Source organism: Drosophila teissieri, chromosome 3R, assembly GCF_016746235.2.
Source record: "Drosophila teissieri strain GT53w chromosome 3R, Prin_Dtei_1.1, whole genome shotgun sequence".
In the NCBI taxonomy this organism is placed as follows: domain Eukaryota; kingdom Metazoa; phylum Arthropoda; class Insecta; order Diptera; family Drosophilidae; genus Drosophila; species Drosophila teissieri.
The window spans coordinates 23,408,881-23,433,732 of record NC_053032.1 but is presented as its reverse complement, the minus strand read 5'-3'; the positions used below and the strand labels follow the sequence as shown (position 1 = coordinate 23,433,732).

Below are 24,852 nucleotides of genomic sequence, written 5' to 3'. Positions count from 1 at the left end.
AAATATGGTTTATAAAAAAGTGCAAGCCAGACTCAATCATATATATCTATCCAAAACTTTAATTTATAAATTAAATTTTGTTTAGTGCCTGGTTCTACTGCAAAGCCTGTCATGAGGACATCAAGGACGAGACGCTGATCAAGAAATGCAAATGCAAAAACTGTAAGCAAACCCTTGTACCAACTAGTAGCCACAGCTATCTTTTTAGAGTCTTTATGTATCTATGGATTTAATTTAACTTATCCGTTTTGATTTTAATATGTATTTGATTTGTTGTTTCGTTTGTGAATCGAATCGAATTGAACGTTTCGAAGACAGCCAGAATCGAAAAAGCCAAGAGAAACGATAGAAAGTAACAACTCGATTTTAGTTTGTAAGAAGGAACTAGCGAATGTTGAGGCAGTTTCTAGGTATAAGGCGCTATCTTTCTAATACTTATGAATCTACATATCTAAATATCTAAATATTTTACCTCTCCACCATGAAACTATTCGTATATTCTTACATATTTTTATACATAAATATCCATGTTTTTTATTATATATTTATTATGTATGTGTGTTGGCGCGTGTGGCCTCGCTCTCAATGAAATCAATACCAAAAAACTGCAACAACCAATCACAACAACTAACTATAACTATAACTATGTTTAATCGAACCGAATCAACAATACCAAAACCCATTGGCATGGCTGCAACTGTTCGAACACCCCTCGCACATATCCGTGTGTGTGTGCGACTGTGTGTGCCGCACTTGCAACGTGACATAACCAAATACAACCAATTAAACCGAAATCGAATCGAATTTAATACCAAATAATACAATCCAATGCCATAACTTTGTCCCACAGTGACTGTTCAGCCCAGGAGCAAATTCGATGACTTAGGTAAATCAAGATACAAGCCGAATAATCCAAAGAACAACAAGAAAACACACTCTAATCTTGCCCACATAAAAACCAGTACACTTGAAACCACACAAACACTTCTCAGTTTTCAAGTTTTACCCGATACCAATACCAATACCAAAACCAATACCAACCGATACCGATTCCGACTTTTGTATAAAGTACATTTTGCATACTCCCGTTACCTTTTGTTTGTACATTGAAAAAAGCAAAGCGAAGGTCCCGATTCCCAAAAAAAGAAAAAAACGATCCCCAGTTGAGTTTCCTATCAGCACCTCACCTCAACCACAAGAGCACAACAAAATCAAGACTTTTCCTTTGATTTTGATTGTTTGTCTTTAGTTTTTGAAACGATTTTGCAAGGCGAACCATTGGCCCGACCCATTGTGCTCAGCCCCTAAACATAAAACCGACGTATCCTATATCATAACCACCCTGCATATACTCTTTTATAAATATATATCTGAACAACAAGCCATTTCGTCCTGCCCGATTACCTTGCCCATGTGCAGTTCCATTTTGGTCACTGTTTGTTTTGACATGCGCCTCTTTGTAACCCACGAAGTAAGAGTTAAATACACCCACACCTATAACGATTAACTATTTATTATCCCATACAACTATCCAACGTGGATTAAGTCCCGCAGCAAACAAAACATAACGTACCATCGACCTTGTAAATATGTTTGTGCGATATGCAACCCCAGTTCTTTGATTACCTATACTACAGCCACAGTCAACCAGCAAGAAATGTTAACCAAAACCTCTTCGCTTTTCCTTTAACCATCACCAAACAGAAATCCATTAGAGTAACACCATGATAGTGGACTCCCACGATTTTGAGTTCAAAAGTGCATTTTGCGTTTTACGGGGCGTATGAGTAATATGCCAGCCTGAAGAAGTGAAATACAAAAGCAAAGCTGCCACATTCGAGAAGAGAACGGGCGCCACGCAAATTATTCAAATTTATTCAAATGTTTTTCTATTTTTAAAACTCAAGCCTTCATTGCAACTCGATTACAGCTTTGTATTTCATTAAAAAAGGCATGAGAACCTCTTTACCATCTATATTTCTTTATGAACTTAAACCTCACACCCCATTGATAGCCCTCTTTTGATGATCGATTTTTGTTCCAATCCTGAAACTGCACATTTTTTAAAAGTCTGTCTCGCAAATCCTCGCCTTTGCTCTCTCTGTCTCTGTAATCCCCTCTTAATCTTTGTACTTTATACTTATGTGTTGAGAATAAGCCGAGATCAAAATAAGTGCATGGAAATGAGCACAACAATCAATTTTACATCCTATCACACCATTCACCATACGAAAAACCTTTAATATGAAAGATTATACTCTATTTTCGATCGATTTTAACTCACTTTTGCAGCATCCAGCTCTAATTTAAATACTCTTCCTAATACTTATGACTAAATTATCATTAATACTTAACGGTAGACCTAAGTTCTTGAAATGCTGCGCCGTCCTCACGAATCCCCTAACACTTTTCCGTTGATTTGTGTTCTTGGCGTGGCACTCACCTCACTCACCGATCTCTATTTACATTTTAAAGTTAAAATATATATATTTATATATTTATATACCTAACGCGATTGTATATAACTGCGATTGTAGCTGCAAAGCCAAAGTGTAAATAATAATTAGATCAGGTTACGGCAGATGTTAACATGGCGTTTTCAGAGAGTAACCGAAGTTATGTATTTGCTTCTATGTAGCATAATACCAGAACAATCTCAACCTATACTCTGTGAATTCGTTAATCTTAATCTTAATCTGTAAACACCCAACTTAGCTGCAAATGTTCTTAAGTAGTTAGTACGTTTGCCGAGTTTGCGTTGCCTGCGTTATGGCTTTGAAACCAGCGAATCAATGAGAAATCAAATTCGGGATCCAATGTGTTGCAGCTGCATATGTGAAACGCAGTTCGTAGTGCCTAGAGCTTAAGTTTCTGTACCAATCCCAGATACCGATCCCAGATATATTACACCTAACTGAACTATATAAACATATGTGCATTTGTTTGTGTGTATGAGCAAGTGTCTATCTGAGTATCTATCAAATACCAACCAAAAACGTAACCATCTTGCAGATGTGGGCATGATTATGATGCAGACGGGCATGGTCAACCAAGGCATCACGTCGGTGATGAATACAATGGAGGGTACGCTTTCAAATCCATTTCCACAAACGAATCCCAAACCAACAATTATTTGCGATATGCGGCGCTCTATCCAGTATTAATATCCGTTTATATATACTACCAAGCCAAAAGAATTATTTGTTGCTGCTAATCCTGAACCTAATCCAAACCAACCTAAAAGTTAAAAGGAGCGACAACCGAAATCAATTTGAATACTAGTAAAAGTCCGCTGATCCGAAAAACATACACAATTGCAAATTCTTTAGTTCCATATTTCGTAAGAAACTATATGAACTTTGGTTAGCGCTCCTGAGATTTGGCTTGCCAAATTCATTGAGAAAGGAGTATCCTTTGAAAACTAATTGAACTTGGAAACTAAATCAACATAACTAAATTGATGTACAACCGTCAGCGTTTGTGTGCCTTAGTTAATGCTAAAAACCATGAAAAGCTCTTAGCTGCTAAATGCCAACGAATCCCCGCCAAGAACCGAACCCCGCATCATTTGGCTGGAAAACTGGGAAACCTTTAAATTAGATTGTGAGGAACTGGGCATAGAATTGATACTACCAACCGGGGAACTGCGAGTAAATAAGTTTTAGACTAAGAGTTGAATTCAGTTCGTACTCCTGCTCCTTCTATCGCTCTATCGTTCTCTCTATATCGTACTCAGTATAAATATAACATACACCTATAATAGAACTAATTTAGTTTTGCTACGATTTCTGGTTTTGGTTCGCCCAAGAGTCGCGTATAGTGTCATAATAAACAGAAAGCATACATAGTATATATTCCTTATATACATTGCATACATATATCTACTTATGATCATAAACTGCATACCACATATGAATATATCTACATAAATATAATATATTATTTACGAACGTTCAAGTACAACGTGTGCCGTGTGATTTTACATATGATTTTCGTATAGCGTATTTAATTTCCTATGATTTATTCATCATTTTCGTTGAATGATGTTCCAATGATAAGCTGGCGCAGTATTGCGAGAAGACGATGAACTAAAGTACTAAATTATATTGAAAGCAACAATCATTACCTTGCCATCATTTACCTATTCACACGATCCTATAAAATTCTGTTTTCATGAAACAAAAACAGTGGCCACCTTCCGGAAAGGCGTCCGAGCCGTACAAATGGTTGGGCGTGCAAGTACGTATAACTTACTCTACCTCTACCTCTCTCTCTCTCTCTCTCTGTCTCTCTCTATCTCTATCTCCTGTCTCTGTCTCCACTACTCTACTGTTACCGATAAGCATACGAAACATACCTATACATCTCATAACCAGAAACCACGAAACCCAACATGATTTCCAATTGGCAACCGAAATTTACCATCACATTCGCCCTATAAACTCTCCCGCTAACCAAGTTAAAATGCTCAATTACATGTTTATAGCGCCAAACTAACTGCCAACTAACTACAAACTAACTAACCAACTCTAATTGCTATTGTTCAGCTGTACATGCCATTTGCCATTCAGCAAACCAATCGAAAACTAAGCCAATCAATCAGGCAGCCAAACAATCGAAAATCAATCAATCTTTGTCGGAACTCAGAACTCAGAACACAGAACACGAAACACCAACACAAGAACACACAAAGTCCCTGGACCCGCCCCCCAAATAACCAACCGCCCCCTTTTCCAACACTAATGCACTACACAACCCACACACACACACACCCACATATCTACATGTTTCGTTTCTACTCGTTCGTTCTAGTAATTGTGTACTGTTTCGTATTCAACTTTAACCCTAGTGTGCGTGTGTGTGTGTAGTAAAGTCAAGAGAAAATCAAATCGAACTTCGCTTTGAGTCAGTTAATATTGGAAATCAACTGTTTGGATACTACATATTCAGTAACCATAATCGATTCAAGCGTTGTGTTTTCGTATGAGCTCCATACTATCCATAATATTCGTTTTGTTATCAAGTCGAGTCTACATACTCTACATAATAATCGTACTCCTACTATATCGTAAAGTATCTTGTACAAACGTTAACTACATATTGTATTGTATCTATCGTATCGCATCATATCATGTCGTATAGTATCGTTAATTCGTGAAACAAATTCTAACCGTTCACGTATCTTTGGACAACTATGTCATATCCAAACAACTACTTCAAGTTTCCTCTTTATATGATATGTATACTAAGTGGTGACACCAACACTCCAATGAACACAACACTTCGGGTTCTAAGGACCTGCAGTCCTGAAACACACTACCACACTCTACACTCTACTTATTTTCTGTATTACTTGTATATACATATCCGATCTTCTACGCCCGGACCTATGTTCCTTTCTATATAATATTTCAAATATGTAAACCTATCATCTTTCTATTGTACCTCCCTACTCACACATTCGTGTTCCGTATCAACTACTACAACTACAATAAATACTCCTATTTATATGTCTCTGTGTGTGTGTGTAGAAGACGATGAATACTCGTTGTCAAGTAAGTCAAACTAACTCAAACTGTTGTATATCCATACCAGAACAATAAGAACATCAATTTCAATATCGCATTTGTACTTGTCGAAAACATTTCGTTATCATTTCAATTACTAGAGTTTTTGACAAATTTCCCCTCATATTTATGTGCCAGTGCACGTTTTTCGTTTCGAATCTCGTGATTTGTATTGTACATTGGTTTAGTTTCGGTTATTTCTCGTTATATTTTCTCGTTTAAAAAAGAGAGAACCCCATTAAATTAGAGCCATCGTCAGTTTTAGTTTTAAGCCATACATAAATCAACATAAATAAATCAAATGCAAATGACCTGAGAAAGCAAAGCAACTGAGCCAATGATTAGAGCCAATATTCGATCACAACCACCCAAAACAGTAAAATGAACATAAAACAAGCAGCTCCTCCTCATCCCCCGAGCACTGCACCAATCCCAATCCTCCGGGGCACAGGAGATTCCAATTAGAGAGCGATTAAATTCCAAATTCCGTGCAGTTCAATTGCTGACCATCAATGATCGTTTCATTCAGCCCCCGAAGTCAGAAGCTGGGGATAAACTAGATAGTGCAACTCGTAGTTGGAGAGATCGTTTGAAGTTCTTCTTTAAGTGGGTGTTAGCAGTTCCTAGCAGCCTAAGTATTAAGTGCTTGATAATCGGATACTGAAATCCAGTGAGCCAAAAAAAAACCAGCTATTGATGACTATATAGAACATTGCCTATCTTGCTACTCAGCTTGTCAGCTTGTAATCCGCACTTAGTCAGCGTGTTGCTTAAATAATGCTTCAAGCTTTAACCGATTTGGTTTGTATCCCTATAACCAGCGTACCAATATATACCACTGCTTGCTTAGCTCTGTTTGTACCTATGTATACTCTTTTTACCTATATACTCGTATATTATGTAACCGTTTGTATAAATGTAAGATGACACCATCACCAGTTCTGTTCCAACTCATATTTATTTGCATGTTTTGTTCGATATATTCTATAAAGCAAATACCCTAAAATGAATCCCCAAAAAAAGAAAACCATCCCCCGACCATCTTGAACACTTTTCGTTTAGTTTCGGCCAGTTTCAGATGGCCACTTTTCATTTGATTTGAGTTCGTCAGGTTTTCCTGGGTTTTCCCAAGAGTCAGACTAATTTCTCTATGATTTTCTCTCAAATTTCGTGTTTATTTTGAACACAAACCAATACTCTTACCGCTTCAGTTCTTACAAAAACCAAACACAATCCTCCCTAAAAAAAAATTAAAAAAAAAAAAACAAAAAAGAAAACAGAAAAAGAATTTGATGTATATTCAAAAGCAGTTTTGAGCTTCACATAAACAAAAAGCTTGACCATATAAATAACACACAAGAAAATTGCATACACACCGAATCTGATTTGCCGAGCTGTGTGATAACGAACCACCGTATTTTACAGATGAACACCATCCTGCACCCACATTTACGCCTCCAGAGCTGCCCAAGCGGGTGCATGTGCGTGGATCTGTATCGGGTAAAGTCTCGTCTCGAACAAACACTCAATTTGGTATCAGTCAGAGATCAGATCCACAGAAAGGTCCTTTTGAATCGGAGGTGTTTAGGTGGATAGCCCAGCAATGCAGCTACCCAGTCTCACATAACACACCCACACCCACACACATCCACACCCACACCCAATATCAAGATCAAGATCAAGATCACAATTCAGTTATCAGTTTTGCCCACGATTTCGTTTGCCTTGGTTCGCTTTTGCCTCAGTTAAAAAAACGTAAGAGATGAAAATGTATCCAATCCAATCGATAAACCCATGATAATTGTTTAGCTATTCGTTTGCATAACTCTGTTTTTGCGTTGATTCTTGAACAGAACTCGTTCCTCTGCTAATGTAACTCGTTGATATACTCTCTAATCTAAAGAACCGATATATATCTTCCGTATTATATCATACCCACATATCGATGTCTATTTACCTTAACTTACTTATTTGTACACATCACTCGGTGTGCCTTTGTTTTCAATTGCATAACCAATCTGCTTGTTAACAATTTTGTTTATTACTGTCGCAACCACACACAAAGCATCACATAACGACAAGAACTAAGAACTAAGATCCAGTAACCTAAACCTAAATCAAGTGCAACATGCAACATGCAACACGCGGCTCAAAAATACCTTTCTCGATTAACTAATGACTAATACTTAAAGCCAATGAGTATCTCTTCACACTCTCTGATCAGCGTGACCGTGAGCTCTAGCCAAGTTTACTAATCGATTGATCTGCTCTCTATCTCTGATCTCGTCAAACAAAAAACTACAACGCTTCTGCCTGCCAATGCCAAATGATACAAATAAACTGCCCCTCTGCCACAGGTGATATCACTCGTGACAGAGAAGATACGAATCGTAAGTTTCGATTGGAACATATATCACATACATATAATTGTCACGTGCGCAACCATCTTGTGATTACAGTACTCAATCGCAATGTGCGCCGTCCGAATGGCACCGGCAACGGTACAGGTGGCATGCATCACATGAACAACACGGCAGCGGCGGCTGCAGCAGCTGCGGCGGCGGGGAAACAGGTGAACAAGGTGAAGCCCACGGTGAATGTGAGCCGGCAGGTGGAGGGCCAAGTGATATCGCCATCGCAGTACAACAGGTAAGCCAATCGCACATATCCAGCGGGGACTGTACATATTTATATATATTTATATATATAACATGGGGTGGAACAGCAGGCCATCTACTTAAGTATAGAGTTTGATCACATTAAACAGCACTCTGTTCAGTTATCAAATATATATATAGCAAAGCAAAGTCGGTAATCGAGCAAGAGCAAGCAACAAGACAACTCAATGAATACACCCACTAGGAAAACTCTGTTTGCAGCTGCATCAAGTTTGATTTTCCACTTTTCCGTTGCGTTACAATTGAACAATCGATCGCGAGAGATTACACTCAATTATGGTTATTGTGTTTGCCACACACGTTTTAGTTGACACAACACACAATGGTAGGGATAAGGATGAATATGTTAGGTATCTCGTACATATGTAAATGCTCTTTAACCAACTAATCAAAACACCTCAACTAACTGTCTCCCACTCACCTGCTCACTCAACCACTCGCTCACTCAAGAGAAACGAATAAAAAACCCAAAACAAACAACAAACAAATCAACCAACCAACCAAACAACCAATTATTAACTTTTAACCAGTCTAAATGTATAAAAACGAACAACATCTTGTTTCAGGCCACCAGAGAATGATGCTAACCCTTATGCGGGCTATCAACTTGCTTACGAAGTTAAAAAGCTCATGTATGCGTCCATAATTTCCTAGATTTTTAACTTACAAACTCTATCAACTAAAAAACTAAAAAAGCCAAAAGCCTTTTTTTAACTATACCTTAGTATTCGTTAATACTTATCTAACTACATCTTATGCGCATTTTGTTTGACACACATTGATATTGATATTGATTGATCGAAAGCTATGCCATTCCATCAAACTCGCGTACTAAACATAATGAATTATAACGAATTTGTGCGTTTTTTTTTCTGTTGTCATGTCGCTGTCTTCTGTGTCTGTGTGCGTATGTGTATGTGTGTTTGTGCGTTTGTATATGTTGGTGTGTATGTGTGAGCGCCCCATGATTATTTTGCCATCTCAACTATCCCCAGCATAACTAACCGCATTCCATTCCGAAGCATTCTGTCTACTAACATCTAATATATCAGCTCTCTTTCTCTGCCCCTCAAAGTAATCAAATAAGTACCAACTTTACTTTGAGTTCAATGAGTAAATCATACGGTTTCCAATTCTAAATATTCTTTGAAGCTGCTTTTGTTAATAAACTTCTTTAACTCTCCTATTGCTGATTTATTTGCCGTGCTAATGTTTTGTGTATATTTTAACTGTACGCAAATAATTATGAAGAAAAGTGTTTTATAATATGGATTTCCCACAGGGAAACCTGTCTTCCCACTAATTTTGAGAAAAAGGATCAGTCAATAAGCATAGCATACATTTTGGCGCAGACTACGATACTTCTGCAATTTATTATAACTTCTTCTTCGAGACTTATACAAATAAGTTGGTTCTAGACCACAAAAGCATACATTAAGCTCAATAATCGCCCATTTTTCTCCTGCATTCTATATCTATTTCTCTGAATCATTTGAACTTGCATTGCAATCTAAGTGTTGTGTGTGTTCTTCCTGTGTTCATCTTTGTGTCAAAACTTGCACCTGTGTACCATATACTTTCTATTTTTTTAACTTTTTTTTTGAATTAAGAAGAAACCACATTAAGTATTGTAGATGAAAATGCCAAGTTCGGCGGATCGGAAGGGTTATGGATTAACTGAGGCCTCTCCCTCGCGCATGCCGAGCACCTGAATCACAATGAAACACCTGGAGGGAGTTTGGCTACCACCTAATACACTATATACTATATATAAAGTTTTTGATCCATACATCCCAACCGCCGCCGGATAGAGCAGTTGAGCATTTTGCGTAGTGACTTATTGATTTATTCTGAAATTCTTGTTCGCATTCATTTGGAGACTTTTGTTATTAGCACATGATCTTCTCTAACTCTCTATCTATCTTACTATCCGTGTATTTATCTTTGTAAACGTAAAACTCTCTATCTTTAACTATCGTATATTGAGATCACATTTTAATTCAATATGCCCCAAGTATACGTACTCGTATTGAAGTATTCACATCATTTATTGAACGAAACACGTACTCGTAGCGTTTCCGATGAACACTTTGCATTTGGATGTAGCGTTTGTTTTTGAATTGAATTGGTTGATAATCTGCATATGCAAGTCAAAAGTTGAATCGAAGTAAAACCCATTATGATCGAATCGAACCCAGCTCCAGCACAGACCGCCCGATGGCTAACTCCTATCTCTATCCTATCGATCTACTTGTGTCTAGGCCGACGAGTCGCAGTTCCGGCACGGGCACTCAGAATCAAAACGGCGGCGTATCCTTGCCCGCCGGCATTGCGGACGACCAGTCGAAGGACTTTGATTTCGAGAAGACCGAAATGAAGTACGACTCGACGGGCATGTTCCACTGGAGTCCGGCAAAGAGCTTAGAAGACTGCATACTGGTAAGTCTAGTGCTATTAGTCTTCATTGAATTGGAAATGAAAGTTAACCTGGACATTTCTCTACAGGATCGCAACCAGGCGGCCATGACCGTGCTGAACGGCCACGTGGTCGTGTGCCTGTTTGCCGATCCCGATTCGCCGCTGATCGGGCTGCGAAATCTGGTGATGCCGCTGCGGGCGTCCAACTTCCACTACCACGAGCTGAAGCACGTGGTCATCGTGGGCTCGGTGGACTACATCCGACGCGAGTGGAAGATGCTGCAGAACCTGCCCAAGATCTCGGTGCTCAACGGATCGCCGCTGAGTCGCGCCGACCTGCGGGCGGTGAATGTCAATCTGTGTGATATGTGCTGCATCCTGTCGGCGAAAGTTCCTAGCAACGACGATCCCACGCTGGCCGACAAGGAGGCCATCCTCGCCTCGCTGAACATCAAGGCCATGACCTTCGACGACACGATCGGTGTGCTCAGCCAGCGCGGCCCGGAGTTCGACAACCTGAGCGCCACCGCCGGCAGTCCCATTGTGCTGCAGCGGAGGGGCTCGGTCTATGGCGCCAATGTGCCCATGATAACAGGTAAACTGCATCGCACTAAGTTGGCCGAGTTTGCGAACGACCGAACGATTGTGAGGCTGGCCAGGATTTGGATGGGTAGTGTGCATTGGGGCACTGTAAGGGATCCTGGGATGGGTTACATGGTGGTTACATCCTATGTCCTGGCCAGGCTCACCCGCTTTCTGCTACGAATGCGGTTCAAGTGTGCGCTCTACTAATGCTTCACATGTTGGTTGTCGTTTAAAGAACTGGTCAATGATAGTAACGTGCAGTTTCTCGATCAAGACGACGACGATGATCCAGATACAGAACTATATCTGACGCAGCCTTTCGCCTGCGGCACAGCCTTCGCTGTGAGTGTGTTAGACTCGCTGATGTCCACGGTAATGTCCTTGTTTTTACTCATTGAAAGGGTCTTCCCTCTTAGCTACCCTCTATTTGTGTTTTTGGTTATATGTATAAACTTTCGTTTGACACCCAACTGTATATAGACCTACTTCAATCAAAACGCCTTAACGCTGATCCGCTCACTGATAACGGGCGGCGCCACGCCCGAGCTGGAACTGATCCTGGCCGAGGGAGCTGGCCTCCGGGGAGGCTACAGCACCGTGGAGAGTCTGAGCAATCGAGACAGGTAGGTGGAGGACTCTACAAGGACTCAATATCCTGAATATCATCACTGAATAATGGCATTTCTTTCTCAGATGTCGAGTGGGTCAAATCTCACTGTACGACGGTCCGTTGGCTCAATTTGGGGAGTGCGGCAAGTACGGGGATCTGTTTGTGGCAGCCCTCAAGTCGTACGGAATGCTGTGCATCGGACTATACCGCTTCAGGGACACCAGCTCCAGTTGTGATGCGAGCAGCAAACGTTATGTAATAACCAACCCACCCGATGACTTTTCACTACTGCCAACAGATCAGGTAACTTACCTACCTCCTATATTATATACGTAATCATTCCACTATATAATGTGCTTCATATAGGTATTCGTTTTAATGCAATTCGATCCGGGCCTGGAGTACAAGCCGCCAGCGGTACGAGCACCTGCCGGCGGACGAGGCACCAACACACAGGGTTCCGGGGTCGGTGGGGGCGGCTCCAACAAGGATGATAACTCTTGATTGTTACTGTGTAGCGCCTTAACTGATGGTCCTTATTCGTACATTTGAACGATGGAGAAGCTAATCGAGGGCAGGGCAGCGCATTTGTGGCACCGCATCCACAACTACCTATTGGCATAAGATATTTGATACTCGACAAATCGGCAGCGAAAAGAAAAGACATATTTGTATGTAAATCGATTGTACCGTGTACAAAATCAAGTGAAATCAAAAGCGTTAATAAGTTAGAGTATACGATCATAACTTGCGTGCCATGAAATGCGCTGCTCTGCTCATTTATGTGTGTGAAGGCATGCGGCTCGGTGTATTTTGTCCATCCAAACTAACAATCAAGAGACAACCGGAACCGGAACCACTGACCACCAGATCAACGTCGACGGCAACGCCGCCTGTCTCCACACATATAAAATATAGCTAATCCGGATCGGGGGACCAAGAACTATAGCCCTGATATCCATCGTTCAACTGCCAACTGATTGCTTCCCACATCATTCCGTATGCCTTTTTAGAACCTTGAAATTATCATATTCTGTATATCTATAATTTTAGTCTTGCCACTACATTGGTTGACTTTCTATCCTTGTTTATCCCTATTATTTTGTATTCAACATTGTGTGCCCCCCAATAAAATATTCTTATTATTATTTGACTTTTGAGTTGGTTTGTCATATGGTTTTCCCTCGATTTCGTTCTCCAAGCAACAATCATTAGTTATACTTATGGGTATGTATTTACGTATGAGTGCCGTCGACTATCATTTACATTTACATTTACATTTGTACTCAAGAATCATTTATCACTAATTTTCGTTTACATTTTGAGTTCACTTCATGGCGCTATCATTGCATAAGAAACAATTGAAAATTGAATTCTAAACGAAAATCCATCTCAATGGTGTGACGTAAGCAATTGGGAACCATTAGTGAGGTAAGCTACACATTAAACAAGGAAACAAGGAAACACTGAGCGAAAAACAAGAAACTACCAAAAACTACAAACTAAGTCTACTCGATCTGTGTACTCTCATGTCTCAAAATCTATCTCTAAGTCGCTGAAATGCGGCCACAACGCAACAATTTATATCGAACACACCAATTAAACACTGCAAACAATGCATTGCGGATTGCTTACGGCTGAGATACAGATACTGATAGCGAGATACAGATACAAGGCAATGAGGCTAAAATTCAAAAACTGCATTTAGAAGTTTCTGAGCATGCGCAAAACGATTTATATAGAGCAGAGCATAATGTAATCATTCAACTTTTAATGTAAACCTAAAAACACAAATATCGATTAATGACATCTAACACTTAACACCTAAAAGCCAACAATCTGCTAGCTAATTCGTATGCCTAAAACCAACACACATATGGCTCGACCTGAACCTTTATGAAAGCCAGAGAAAACGTGGTTGCTTCTACCGCAGAATCGCCCAATCAAGGCTGTTTTGAGGCAAATACTAAACCATATGCAAAGTACTACACTTAACTAGAGGAGTCTCAGCTTTTTCACTCGACACAAGTCAAATTTGCTAATTGCTAATTCTAAATTGAACAACTTCTTACATTCACATCTTTACACAAATGAAAAATGAAAAACAAACACGCAGGGGAGAAAACCCTGAGAAAGTATTGTAAGTAGCGCATTCGAATCATAATTGAATACCACTTAATATAGAGGACACCTAGGCCGGAATATAGAGTGCGACGAAAGCTGATGAAACGTAGTTAGTAATATTTTTTAGTGTATGTGAATGTGTGCGCTTTTTACCAGCGATTTACGAGCAGCAACTGTGGTGTTCTAAACAAATTTTGATAGATACAATCGGTAACCAAATGGCGAAAACGTTAAGTTCCAACTCCGACTTCTGGCTATACCCTTCTGTACTAACTTCTCTACCGACTTCACGCACTTGCGCTCGAAACTTTCAAAAAGAACGCTCTGATTTTTGTACATAGCCTGTAAATATGATAAGTAACTAAAGTATTTCGAGTACGATATCGTTTAACCCGTTTATCCTGTGCTGTTTCGTTTTGCCGTTCAAAATGCAAGAGTTTTCGGATCATAATTGTAATTTGTTCAAATGATAAACACTGCCAAAGCGTATAGAAATCACATTAAATGTAGATCACAACCAAAAACAAAAGAAAAGACAAAGAAACCAGCAAAAACGAGCAGACAGCATTCATCAATAGTGGGAAAACCAAAGAAGCGTAACAAGAAAATGGCACAGAATAGCAACCACTGGATTTGTTTTGTTTGATTGTTTCCACACACGATTAGCGAATAACAAATTTAAGTAAAACGAATTCGAGCTTTTAAATTTAATACGAAGAATGAAACCAAAATCGAACATAACCATTTATAAGTAAAAAGCGAAAATAAAGGAGAGCCAATTACCATTTCGTTTCATGATTGATTTGTAGTGGAATTTTGTGCAGTCTAGGCTTACCCAGAACGTAAATTAAAAACAAAATATGTGAATATTATGCGCCTTCGAAATTGATGTAAACGTGTATGTAGCCGTGCGATGTGAGAAACATTTAAACTCCATTAAAGTACATTTAATTTAATGGTAACGATAATGATAATGATAAAGCTAATGGTAAACGTAAAGGTAAAGGTAACGATAACGGTAAAGGTAATGATTAACGTAATAGTCAAGTGTAAATGTTAACGAATCGAGAGCATAGCATAGCTTAGCATAAACTACGACGACTAGTTATCGCGACAAGCAGTTCATATATTGTTAATGATAAACTTATTATTAAATCGACAACAAAACGCATTTGCAATCCTAACATAATATTAATAATAATAAAAAGAAGAGAAAATAAAAAATCGATGAATAGGCCGTGGCGTAGCGAAAACCCAAAAGTTAAACATAATTTTTAAATGAATAAACTAGTTATTAAATTTATAGAAACCTCACTTATACACCTACACCACACCAATAATCACACACAGACACTCAAAAAACCCACACTCACACACACACACACTCAACAGCGATGAACCCAACAACAAGAACAAAAATGAACTCTCGATGTTGTGAAACTTGATAAAATCATGTTTACGCTATAGCAGATCTACATAAATGAAAAACAAATGAATGCAGATATAGTACATACTCAACCAAGGAAAACCAGAAACTATCCGAAAGAAAGCTTCTCTGAATCAAAGGAAATTAATCGAAAAATATAGAAAAGAAAAACACGCTGACAAAGCTGCCTTTCCCATTCGCATTTCCCAATTGATAATTGATATTTGTTAATTGATAATTACTTCGAGTATTTTTCCACTTCGCTCAATTCAACACTTCCGAGCAGCTTTGTTTTTCAACAAATAATATATATTTACATGCATATATATTAATAATGTCGCATACAAACTACTCAATGCCGTATAAACTAGTGTAAGTGCAAAGGTTTTTGTAGAAAACTCGTAAATAAAAAACCAAACCAAAAAAAAAACGTATAAAATATATTATCATACTCGTAAATGTGAAGCTATGCAGCATTTTACTGTAGTTAGATTTTTTGTATAGAATCAACGTTTGCAGCTAAAAACCAAAACGAAAACCGAAACTAATATGATAATTTTACAGGTTTAAGGCGGAAATGTTCATTTTTTTAAGGAATAACGATATTAAGATATCATAATTAACATAACAAATAGCAACTAAAAACCAAGCAAAAAAAAGAAAAACGAAAAAATATTTTTTATAATTTCGCAGCACTTTCACATGATACCCGCACACGCACACATACACATCCGGCAATGTGTGCTAAATAAATTGTATAAATAATGCAAACCCAAAAAAATAAATTAAAATGCAAATCATATTAATGTAGTTACATTTTTTTAGTTTTTACTCGCTATTTATATGAGGTATATTTACACAACGGAAAACGTAAACGTAGACATAAATAAAACGTAAAAAAAAGCGATAAAAAATCATTAATTTACATTGAAATTAAACAAAATTAAACCGAAATCAGAGCAGAAGGCATAAAATGACAAATTAGTTTAGTTTAAAGCGGTCCCGCAAAGGCAAAAACAACAAAAAATAAATGAAATTTTAAATAACAAATTAAAGAGCTAAAAACGCATATTTTAAACATTTGTCTAAAACGCAACCGAAAACAAAACCAAAAGAAATGATAAATGTACGAAATAAAAGGTATAATAATAATATTATGTTGTTAATGTTTAAAAAACCTTGTTAAAAATAATATTTCAAAATAAAATATAAATACGGAAAAAAATAGCAAAGAAATTACCACCAAACCAACAGCCTTATGAAAGTGAAATTTTGATTTATGGCCCAAAAGCTTGGGCCGCCAAATACTGACCCAAAAAAAGGCAGGCCGGGCGTTATAAAATTCCAATGACCAATTGCGTTTAGAAATTGGGTGTTGCGCCTTGCATAAAATGCGACCAATTATTGGGGTGCGTTTCATAAGCATGTCTCATTATCATCGAAGGGCCTTTGGTGTATGAAATGAAGCCTACTCTTCGGAATCCATTGTTAATGGAAAATGCATCCATTTGTTTTTGGGACACATCTGAATTAAGTCACATTACCATTAAATATCGCTTAAAATACAGCTCAAGCTTTTCTACGAAACTTGTAGGCTCAAATTGGGCCAACTTCTTTATAAAAACTAATTCAAAAATGTTTTCACGCATGTTTTTAGTTTTTCACGAGTCTAGCAGGAAACGGCCTTCCATCTTTGGAACTTTTTTACTGCGGTTGAATGTGAGTTTAAAAATGTAAGAAAGATTCCAATCATCTAGAAAATTATAAATTTTAAAAATAATATCATATTTTACGCAACAGATTGTTTGGTTCCGCCTTAAAGTGACTGCAATTCCCCACTGTGCCTGCCACATTTCGTAATGTCAATCGGTGGCTCTCCTCCTGTTTGCTGCCCCAGCAAAAAAGAGTACAAAAGTGGGGCCAACAGGTGACTGACGGCGGCATTGGGAGGCCATCTCGTGATCATGAGCGCCTGGTCCGCATTGCTTTTTAAGGTAAAGAGCGAGTGCTGACTTGCGACGACAACAAGTTCGCTGCCTAAGTCTTTTGTTTGGCGCTGTCTCTTTCTTTCCTTTCTTTCGCCGGCCAAGAACAGTCAATGGGAAAACACTTTCGTTGCGATTAATCGGCCACTTGCTGGCAATTCATGTAGTTGCTGGTCGCGTGCTGCGCTTTATCCACTGCAAACTAGTTTTATTTGTTTTCATGATGTTTTTTTTTATTTCATTCGGCGCCAGAGTCAAGAAAATCCGACCACTTTCTTCAGTGCGCACTTCCAATGCGAGTCGTCGTCACTCCATTCCAGTGGAACTCCAGCGGATGGGCACATGGTTTTTGTCCGCCACCAGCAACCAGCTAACACTCAGTTGTCTTCGCGACTTGAACAGGTGCGGACGTCGCTGCTCCTCGAATTTTTATTCGAAACTCTTTTCAAATCTTTTGTGCGTGCAGTTTACATTCGAAGAAAGCGCCGCGGCGCTCGCTGACATGAAGTTAATTGACGTGATTATATACCTAATTGCCATCTTGATCTTCATCTATTTGCTGCTGGAGTAGCAGAAGAAGCCAGAAGTCTCTCGACATTTGCCCCAGAGCTTTCTACCATCCACCAGATCGACCAGCCAGCTTACCGACAATAAAACCACGAAAATCTCTAGCAAATCCGAAACAAGATGAGGGTAAGTGTGATTCACGCGGTGATTGTGAGTTTGTTGGCCACAATTAGCGGTTATTAAAAAAGTCTCTCGCTGCGCACAGCATAACACAATAATGGATTGGCTTTAATTTCCATTGCAAATGCAATGGCATTTCTTCTTCTCCTCGGCGATCAACGACTCCAGTCTCAGATTGGCATTCAAATTTGGCCTCACGTTCACCTTCACCTGTAAATCGAAATTAATTACAATCGCTACACAATGATGCTGTAGCTTCTTCAATTGAATTGAAGTCGTCGGAATATTTGTCAAATTACAAGGTGGCCGGCAAAGCGAGCACTTTCATTTGCAATGGGAGCACTTGATGCGCCAAGTTTCGCCAAGATCCAGACAATGGATGGCTTTACGTGCACCAATTGCATCGCGAACTGTGAGTTGCAAGCGGCAAACTGTGAGCCGCAGGCTGCCTCAATGTGCAGCGGGCTTGAAAATAAAATGCTTGCCGCTAAAATAAAAGTTGCATTTCGAGTTGCAATTTGGGTTAACCACACCGTTGTTTATGGTCGTCGATGTGGCGACAGCCCGCTGATCAATACCGCTGATCAATAGTTCCGCCTAGGCCTCCGTTGGCAAAAATCCTTTGTCAGGTTCAATGGCACTGGTGGCCAAGCCCAAAAGGAAACCCGAAATTATGCGAATTCCATTTGGACTTTCGTTGAACGAGTTTGCCGCCGTCGCCGTGGGCCATTCCCTGTCAGACTTTTCGGTGTTTGGGCATCCGTCTCCTGGCCGCAGTTCATTCACCACCAGCAGCCCGCCACTGGTATTTGCATACGATTATGCATATTGCAAAGGCGACAAACTAACTAACTTACTAACTAACCACTCTATAAACAATAAGCCATCAATTTGGTGGCAATTACCCCGATCCACGCCGCTGCAGTCAGCTTCAGTTGCAATCGGCAATCCGTTTAAGCAAACGCAGCACGTAATCAATAACTATACGTATTGGACTCGCCTAGGCATTTCACCAGTTGATTGACGTCTGACTAACGGCACACCGCATTGCCATTGTCATTGCCGCCGCTCCGATGGCTCCGCTGGAGCTGCCCAGGTGAAATTGCCATGTCCACTGGCCGCCTCAAATTACCCACTTCCCCTTCGTTCGACCAGACTGAAGAGACCCAAGCCAGCCGTGCCAGAGAGCTACTCATTCTTTTCGCGGAACAACTCGCCCTTTATTTTAATGGTTTCTTTACGTTCTTTAAAATAGTCGAATTATTTTTCTTTGACATTCTATTTAATTTATTGCATTAAGAAAATACATGATATTTCTTCTGAATTATCTATCTCCTGAACTAAAATATTAGAGCAATTGCCTTTAACCTATATAAAATGTATGAAAAATGCAAAATAATGATATATACCATATGTATATGGTATGGTGTAAGTTTCTAAAGCCCATCAAAATGCGACCAATGAAAGTGTCACCAAGTGAGTCAGTGAAGCATAATACCCACCGAAAAGTGAGCAACGCGACAGTAACAATTACAGAACGAAGACATTTCGACGCCGGACTTTTCACTTTCATTCTACGGCATTGCGGACAGAAAGTTTAATCAGCAATCGAAGCGGGGAAAATGGGCAAAAGTATTATGGCATACCCGTATAAATATTGTAAATGTGTACAAGTATTTATAAATGCGAAGCTACTTTGTTTGGCTCGTTTGCTTAAGCAGCTTTGGTTAAGTAGCCGATGGCAGGCGACGTGATAAAATTTTAGAAAACCGCCAATTTGATCAAATTAAGGCCATTACAGTTTTGTTGCTGTCCAGCGATTACAAGACCCTCCTCCTTCTTCTCCGCCCCTTATTTTTATTCGCCATTGCCGGGCTTAGAAAGTTTTGTATTTCTTTCGGCGTTTTTTCTTCGATGTATGTACGCGTAATTAAGTTTTTGATTTAATGGTCTTTGACAATGTTCCATCCCATCCCCGCCAGCCATTCCTGCTGCTCGCCCTGCTCCTGGCGCTAGCCAGCTGTGAACAGCGTCCGCTGGTCTTCACCAACTGGCCGCCGAAGAGCTCCAAGCAGCTGAGTCGTCCCGCCATTGGAGCTGGAGGTCCTGGATCTGCCGGAGCGCCAGGCAAGCAGCGCACTCTGGTCGTCCAAATCCGCAGCGACCAGCCGGTGCCATTGGTACTGAAGGGTCGTCCTGGACATGGAGCGCACACCCATGCCGCCCATCTGGCCCATCCGCACTCCGTGCATCCTGGCCACGTCCTGTCGCACGCCCATTCACATGCCCATCTCCACTCGCATCCGCTCATCCATCTGCCACAGCATCAGTACCAGCATCAGCACCTGCGCGGACCACCGCGTCCCATGAAACTCAGTGGTCCTTCGCCCGTCTACCTGAAACCAGCTGGATCTCTACGGAAACCACTGAAGATAAAACTGAACAATGCGAAGCCTAAGGCGAAACCCACATTCGGATACGACAAGCCCTTCAAGTACGAGAAGCCCACTGCTGTGAGCTACAGCGAGCTGCAGAATCTGCCGGTAAGTTGAGTCCATAAGTAATCCAAAAGCGGGAATCCAAGTGATATCCTGCTAGTTGAAATCCTAATTCTGCACTTTTTACATGCTCCCAACACCTCTGAACATATAACATATCTCCAATCATGCCGATCCCCCACAGCTGGACACGCACAACAACTTCAACACCGAGCACTTTGCACCCATTTACACGGTACCCGCACCGAACCTGGCCGACAATCACCTGGACGTGGAGGAGGGTCATCTTGACACCTCCTACCTATACAAACCTCCCTCCCAGATCCAAACACCTTCCTCCTCAGCCCGTCCCCAGACATATTTGCCACCAAAGTACAGTGTGCACGAGGACGAGTCCAATGACCAAACCATTCGCGATCCCATTTCGGGTTCGCAGAAACTCTTTGCCCCAGATCCGGATCCCTCGCTGCCCACCACCAAGATTCGCCCCTCCACCGAATCCTTCAATACGCCTAGCAACAACAAACCGCTGCCCGCCGATGTCCAGAGCAATCAACTGCCCGCCCAGCCATTGGTTCAGATTTTGGGAGCCCAGACGGCAGCCCAAACAGCGCCTGAGATCTATCCCATTCAGTATGCCCAACCGGCGGTTCAGTCCCAGTCCTTTATCGCCGCCATCCCAGCTGCCCACATACCCATCTACAATCCCACCTACCTGGTGACGCAGTCCAACCAACTGTACTCGGCCCACAAGCAGCAACTCTTCAAGCCCAGCTCAGAACCGGTGGTGGAAGCGGGTTACGTGAACGCCGATCTCACCCAGGAGGTGGCCAGCAATGGGCAGATACTGCAGGCAGCCAAGGATCCACATCACAACATCCATCCCGTGCTTGATTCGGCGCCACAATATGCTGCTCTTATTGCTGCTCCGGCTCTGGGTGATCCCAATGAGGGTGCCTACGAGACGGCCTCGTTCCACTTGCCCAATGTGGCGTCGGCGGTGACTGCCTCCGTTCCGGAAGGCGGCTTCGTGGTTTCCAACTTCTATGGCCATGCCCACGAGTCGTCCCAATTGCTTCAGGCGTACGCAGAGGAGGAGGCACGTCGCCAGCAACTGGAAACCGAGCAAGCCGCCATTGAGCTGCAGAAGCAGCAGCAGTTGCATCTGGAGGAGCTTAAGGCACAGGCCCAGGAGCAGCAGCAACAACATCAGTTGCATCTGGAGGAACTGAGGGCTCAGGCGCAGTACCAGCAGCAGCAACAGCAGCAGTTCGAGGAGCTGCAGGCCCAGGCACAGGAGCAACACTTGCAGCAGCAACACCAGCAGCACCAGCTGCAGCTGTTGCAACTGCAGCAGCAACAACAGCAGTTGCAGCAGCCAGTGCAGCACCATCCGCCGCAGCAGGTGCAACACCAGCAGCAACAGGTGGCTCAGGATCCTGCAGCAAGTGCCTTCGAGGAGCACCAGCGATTGGTGCAGCAGCAACTCGGCGCCAACACGCCCCTACGCATCTTTGTGCCCGACGAGGAAGCATCCGAATCGGTGGGTAAAATCTAACAAGAGATCCTTCCGTATAACTACAATTTGAGACTTTTCCCTTGTAGCGACTGCAAAAGAGGTCGGATGATCTGAAAAAGGGCACAGTGGAGGATGTGCCCAGTGCGGGTCGAAGCGACGGCGAGGACAGCGAGGAGTCAGCCAAAGATTTGTTCGAGGTATCCACCTCCGTCGAAGTGGCCGGCGAGCATCTCACGGCCAGCAGTAATTAGTTAAGGCACATTTAGTCTTCGACGCTGTTCAAAAATATTTATTTACGCACTCATTTGTAAAAACGCATTCATGTAGCGAGCAGTCGGTAGTTAATAAAAATAACCATTAATTTATTCAAATATTCGGTAACGTATGTTTTGAATGTCGATCCTTTTTTGTTATCGATAACATGACACATTGTGATTCTGGTTGGATTAAACTACTTCTGTACTCTGGTCACACTCAAGACAAGCAAAAACACATTTTACCAAAAACATTGTTGTGATCGCACATTTTCCGTGATTTCCCTAAGAATTATAGCCTAATATACAAGATGATTATTCCGATCCGTTGTTTCACCTGCGGCAAGGTCATTGGCAACAAGTGGGAGTCGTATTTGGGTCTGCTGCAAGCGGAATACACTGAAGGGTAAGTCACGCGGGAAAGTGTACTCTCCACACCGCTTTTCATCATATTACATATTATATCTCCCAATCCAATTCTAGAGATGCCCTAGATGCTTTGGGTCTGAAAAGGTACTGCTGCCGTCGCATGCTCCTGGGCCACGTGGATCTCATAGAGAAGTTGCTCAACTATGCTCCTCTGGAGAAGTGAACGGTATAATGGAGACAATCCAAACTGGACTTGGGAATAAAAACTCTAGATTTTATTGTAAAATTACAAATTAAAGCTTGATCGATAGCCCTAGAAGTTGTGTATTAGCCCAAGTTGATCGCCCCTCACATCTTGTCCATGAACCAGGGCTGTCCGTTGTTCTCGCGACGCTTAGTGAGGATCTCGCATCCAGTTTCGTTGACCAGCAGTGTCTGCTCAAACTGGGCGGAAAACAGACCATCGGCGGTCACGGCAGTCCAGTCATCTGGCCAGGTTTCAGCCTTCTGGACGCCAACGGAGATCATGGGCTCAATGGTGAAGCAGTGGCCAGGGGCCATTACTCCTACGGCAGAGTTTTCTGCAAAGCAAGAGCTTTAATAACATCCAATATATTTTTGTCAGCTCATAAACTTACTGGCATAGTGAGGCACATTGGGAGCTGTGTGGAAAACACGGTGAATGCCATGACCGCAATAGCTGCGCACCACGCTGAATCCATGTGGGGCCACATACTTTTGGATCACGTTGCCAATATCGCGATACTTCTCCCCCGGACGCACGAACTCAATGGCCTTGCTGAGCGCCTCGTGGGTGACCTGCACCAACTTCTTGTGCTTCTCCGAGACATTGCCCACGAAGAAGGTCTCGTTGAGATCGCCATGGAAACCACGATGATAGACGGTCACATCGATGTTACAGAGATCTCCATCCTGCAGGGGACGCTGATCGGGGATGCCGTGGCAAATCACCTCGTTGACCGACGTGCAACAGGACTTGGGGAAGTTGTAGTAGTTCAGGGGCGACGGATAGCACTCCCGCTCGATGGCGGCCTCGTGGACCAGACGATCCAGTTCGTCGGTGGTGATGCCCACCTCGACGGCTTTGGCGCCCTCATCCAGGCACTCTCGTCCCAATCTGCCGGCCACTCGCATGCCCTCAATCTCCTCGTCGTCCAGCACCTTAATCTTGGTACCCCGGAGTGCTTCCTCGGAGAGGGAACGTCCAGCTGGATGATCGGCGTAATCCGGACGCTGTATGGCTGTCGGTACTGTCCGCTTGGGAGTCTGTGGGAACGGACGCAGCTTGCCGGTGAATCGGAACTGCGGCCACGGATTGTAGGCTCCATCCTGTTCGGCAGAGTTCGAGCCACCAGCTGAGTGAAGAGCATTACATGGTCAGCAATCCAACTCATTGAGAACGAAGACTTTCTAAAACTGACCTGCTAAAGCATGAATAGCCTTGTGCTCCTTCCAGAATCCTTTGAAGCACGGCTGCGAGCAGAAGAAGGAGCCCTTGATGCCCAACTTCAGGCAGGTGGGACACTGTAGGGTCGCATCCTTGCCGCAGTTGGTGGTCTCGCACTTTTGAGTCATTCTAATTGAACAAATAATGTAAGAAAAATTTTCGTGCCTGTTAAAAATAGTTTGACACAGCGTGACCGCACCGATACCGATAGAAAATACCTGCAAGCTTAAAAATAAATACCTTTTTAAAACATTACAATACAACAAGCAATATGGCTATTTAGCAAATTAGGCTTTTGCTCCGAAAAAAATCTAAATGCTTTGGTTTGATATTCTAAAACATATTGTTATATATTTAATATTTATATTTTAAAAATACCAAATTCAATTTTTAACAATGGCGGTACATCGATATGCGATGTTGTCCAGCCTTCGATAGCTTGGGATCAGTTATATTCTTATCGATACGCTTGTGCCAGGGCTGTTAGTTGCCGGCAGTAACGGTTTTTAGTTTAAAATTGTATATTCCTTGATAACCATTTTTATGCATATTTAAACATTTAAAAGGTTACTATTGTGATTAGTAATTGCTTACTTGTATTTGGATTAAGATTGTCAGAGTAAGAGTAAATACTGTCTTCTCTTGCCAATATTATACTATCTTC

General features: G+C 41.5%; 4 protein-coding genes across 39 annotated transcripts in view; 3 read left to right on the top strand and 1 right to left on the bottom strand.

Annotated features, from left to right (window-relative positions):
- LOC122619803 (calcium-activated potassium channel slowpoke) overlaps positions 1-13,011 on the top strand; it is a 44,162-nt gene extending 31,151 nt beyond the window's left edge. For 8 of the 36 annotated variants that reach the window (XM_043796952.1, XM_043796945.1, XM_043796949.1 and 5 more), the window contains exons 14-26: positions 86-162; positions 851-886; positions 3,013-3,084; positions 6,993-7,067; positions 7,925-7,957; positions 8,027-8,216; positions 8,812-8,877; positions 10,507-10,684; positions 10,751-11,258; positions 11,484-11,620; positions 11,729-11,871; positions 11,942-12,161; positions 12,225-13,011. In XM_043796952.1, the coding sequence (XP_043652887.1) occupies positions 86-162; positions 851-886; positions 3,013-3,084; positions 6,993-7,067; positions 7,925-7,957; positions 8,027-8,216; positions 8,812-8,877; positions 10,507-10,684; positions 10,751-11,258; positions 11,484-11,620; positions 11,729-11,871; positions 11,942-12,161; positions 12,225-12,362 (1,873 nt within the window). In that variant the 3' untranslated portion in view covers positions 12,363-13,011. Of the gene's footprint in view, positions 1-85; positions 163-850; positions 887-3,012; positions 3,085-4,188; positions 4,240-6,992; positions 7,068-7,924; positions 7,958-8,026; positions 8,217-8,811; positions 8,878-10,506; positions 10,685-10,750; positions 11,259-11,483; positions 11,621-11,728; positions 11,872-11,941; positions 12,162-12,224 lie in introns of all 36 variants that reach the window. The other 28 variants (XM_043796973.1, XM_043796975.1, XM_043796974.1 and 25 more) reach the window with 16 other exon arrangements.
- A 4,918-nt stretch (positions 13,012-17,929) lies between these two features.
- On the top strand, positions 17,930-22,348 carry LOC122621548 (putative uncharacterized protein DDB_G0271606). The gene is made up of 4 exons (XM_043799454.1): positions 17,930-18,086; positions 20,063-20,623; positions 20,763-22,121; positions 22,184-22,348. Exons 1-4 carry the CDS (start codon positions 18,081-18,083, stop codon positions 22,346-22,348), a joined length of 2,091 nt encoding a protein of 696 aa, XP_043655389.1. The 5' UTR covers positions 17,930-18,080.
- A 208-nt stretch (positions 22,349-22,556) lies between these two features.
- On the top strand, positions 22,557-23,036 carry LOC122620309 (DNA-directed RNA polymerases I, II, and III subunit RPABC5). The gene is made up of 2 exons (XM_043797706.1): positions 22,557-22,757; positions 22,835-23,036. Exons 1-2 carry the CDS (start codon positions 22,663-22,665, stop codon positions 22,941-22,943), a joined length of 204 nt encoding a protein of 67 aa, XP_043653641.1. The 5' UTR covers positions 22,557-22,662; the 3' UTR covers positions 22,944-23,036.
- LOC122620308 (methionine aminopeptidase 1) lies at positions 22,974-24,396 on the bottom strand. Its single transcript, XM_043797705.1, has 3 exons — positions 24,163-24,396; positions 23,359-24,096; positions 22,974-23,301 (listed from the first exon to the last, which is right to left on the bottom strand). Exons 1-3 carry the CDS (start codon positions 24,314-24,316, stop codon positions 23,069-23,071), a joined length of 1,125 nt encoding a protein of 374 aa, XP_043653640.1. The 5' UTR covers positions 24,317-24,396; the 3' UTR covers positions 22,974-23,068.
- Positions 24,397-24,852: the final 456 nt, after the last annotated feature.

Excerpts from the sequence above, each read along its gene's own strand:
- LOC122620308 (XM_043797705.1), bottom strand. The coding sequence starts at position 24,316 with ATGACTCAAAAGTGCGAGACCACCAACTGCGGCAAGGATGCGACCCTA. Across the intron at positions 24,097-24,162 it reads GGCTATTCATGCTTTAGCAG|CTGGTGGCTCGAACTCTGCC; the intron begins GTCAGTTTTAGA and ends CTCTTCACTCAG. Across the intron at positions 23,302-23,358 it reads CAATGTGCCTCACTATGCCA|AAAACTCTGCCGTAGGAGTA; the intron begins GTAAGTTTATGA and ends CTTGCTTTGCAG.
- LOC122620309 (XM_043797706.1), top strand. The coding sequence starts at position 22,663 with ATGATTATTCCGATCCGTTGTTTCACCTGCGGCAAGGTCATTGGCAAC. Across the intron at positions 22,758-22,834 it reads CAAGCGGAATACACTGAAGG|AGATGCCCTAGATGCTTTGG; the intron begins GTAAGTCACGCG and ends ATCCAATTCTAG.
- LOC122621548 (XM_043799454.1), top strand. Across the intron at positions 20,624-20,762 it reads GCGAGCTGCAGAATCTGCCG|CTGGACACGCACAACAACTT; the intron begins GTAAGTTGAGTC and ends GATCCCCCACAG. Across the intron at positions 22,122-22,183 it reads ACGAGGAAGCATCCGAATCG|CGACTGCAAAAGAGGTCGGA; the intron begins GTGGGTAAAATC and ends TTTCCCTTGTAG.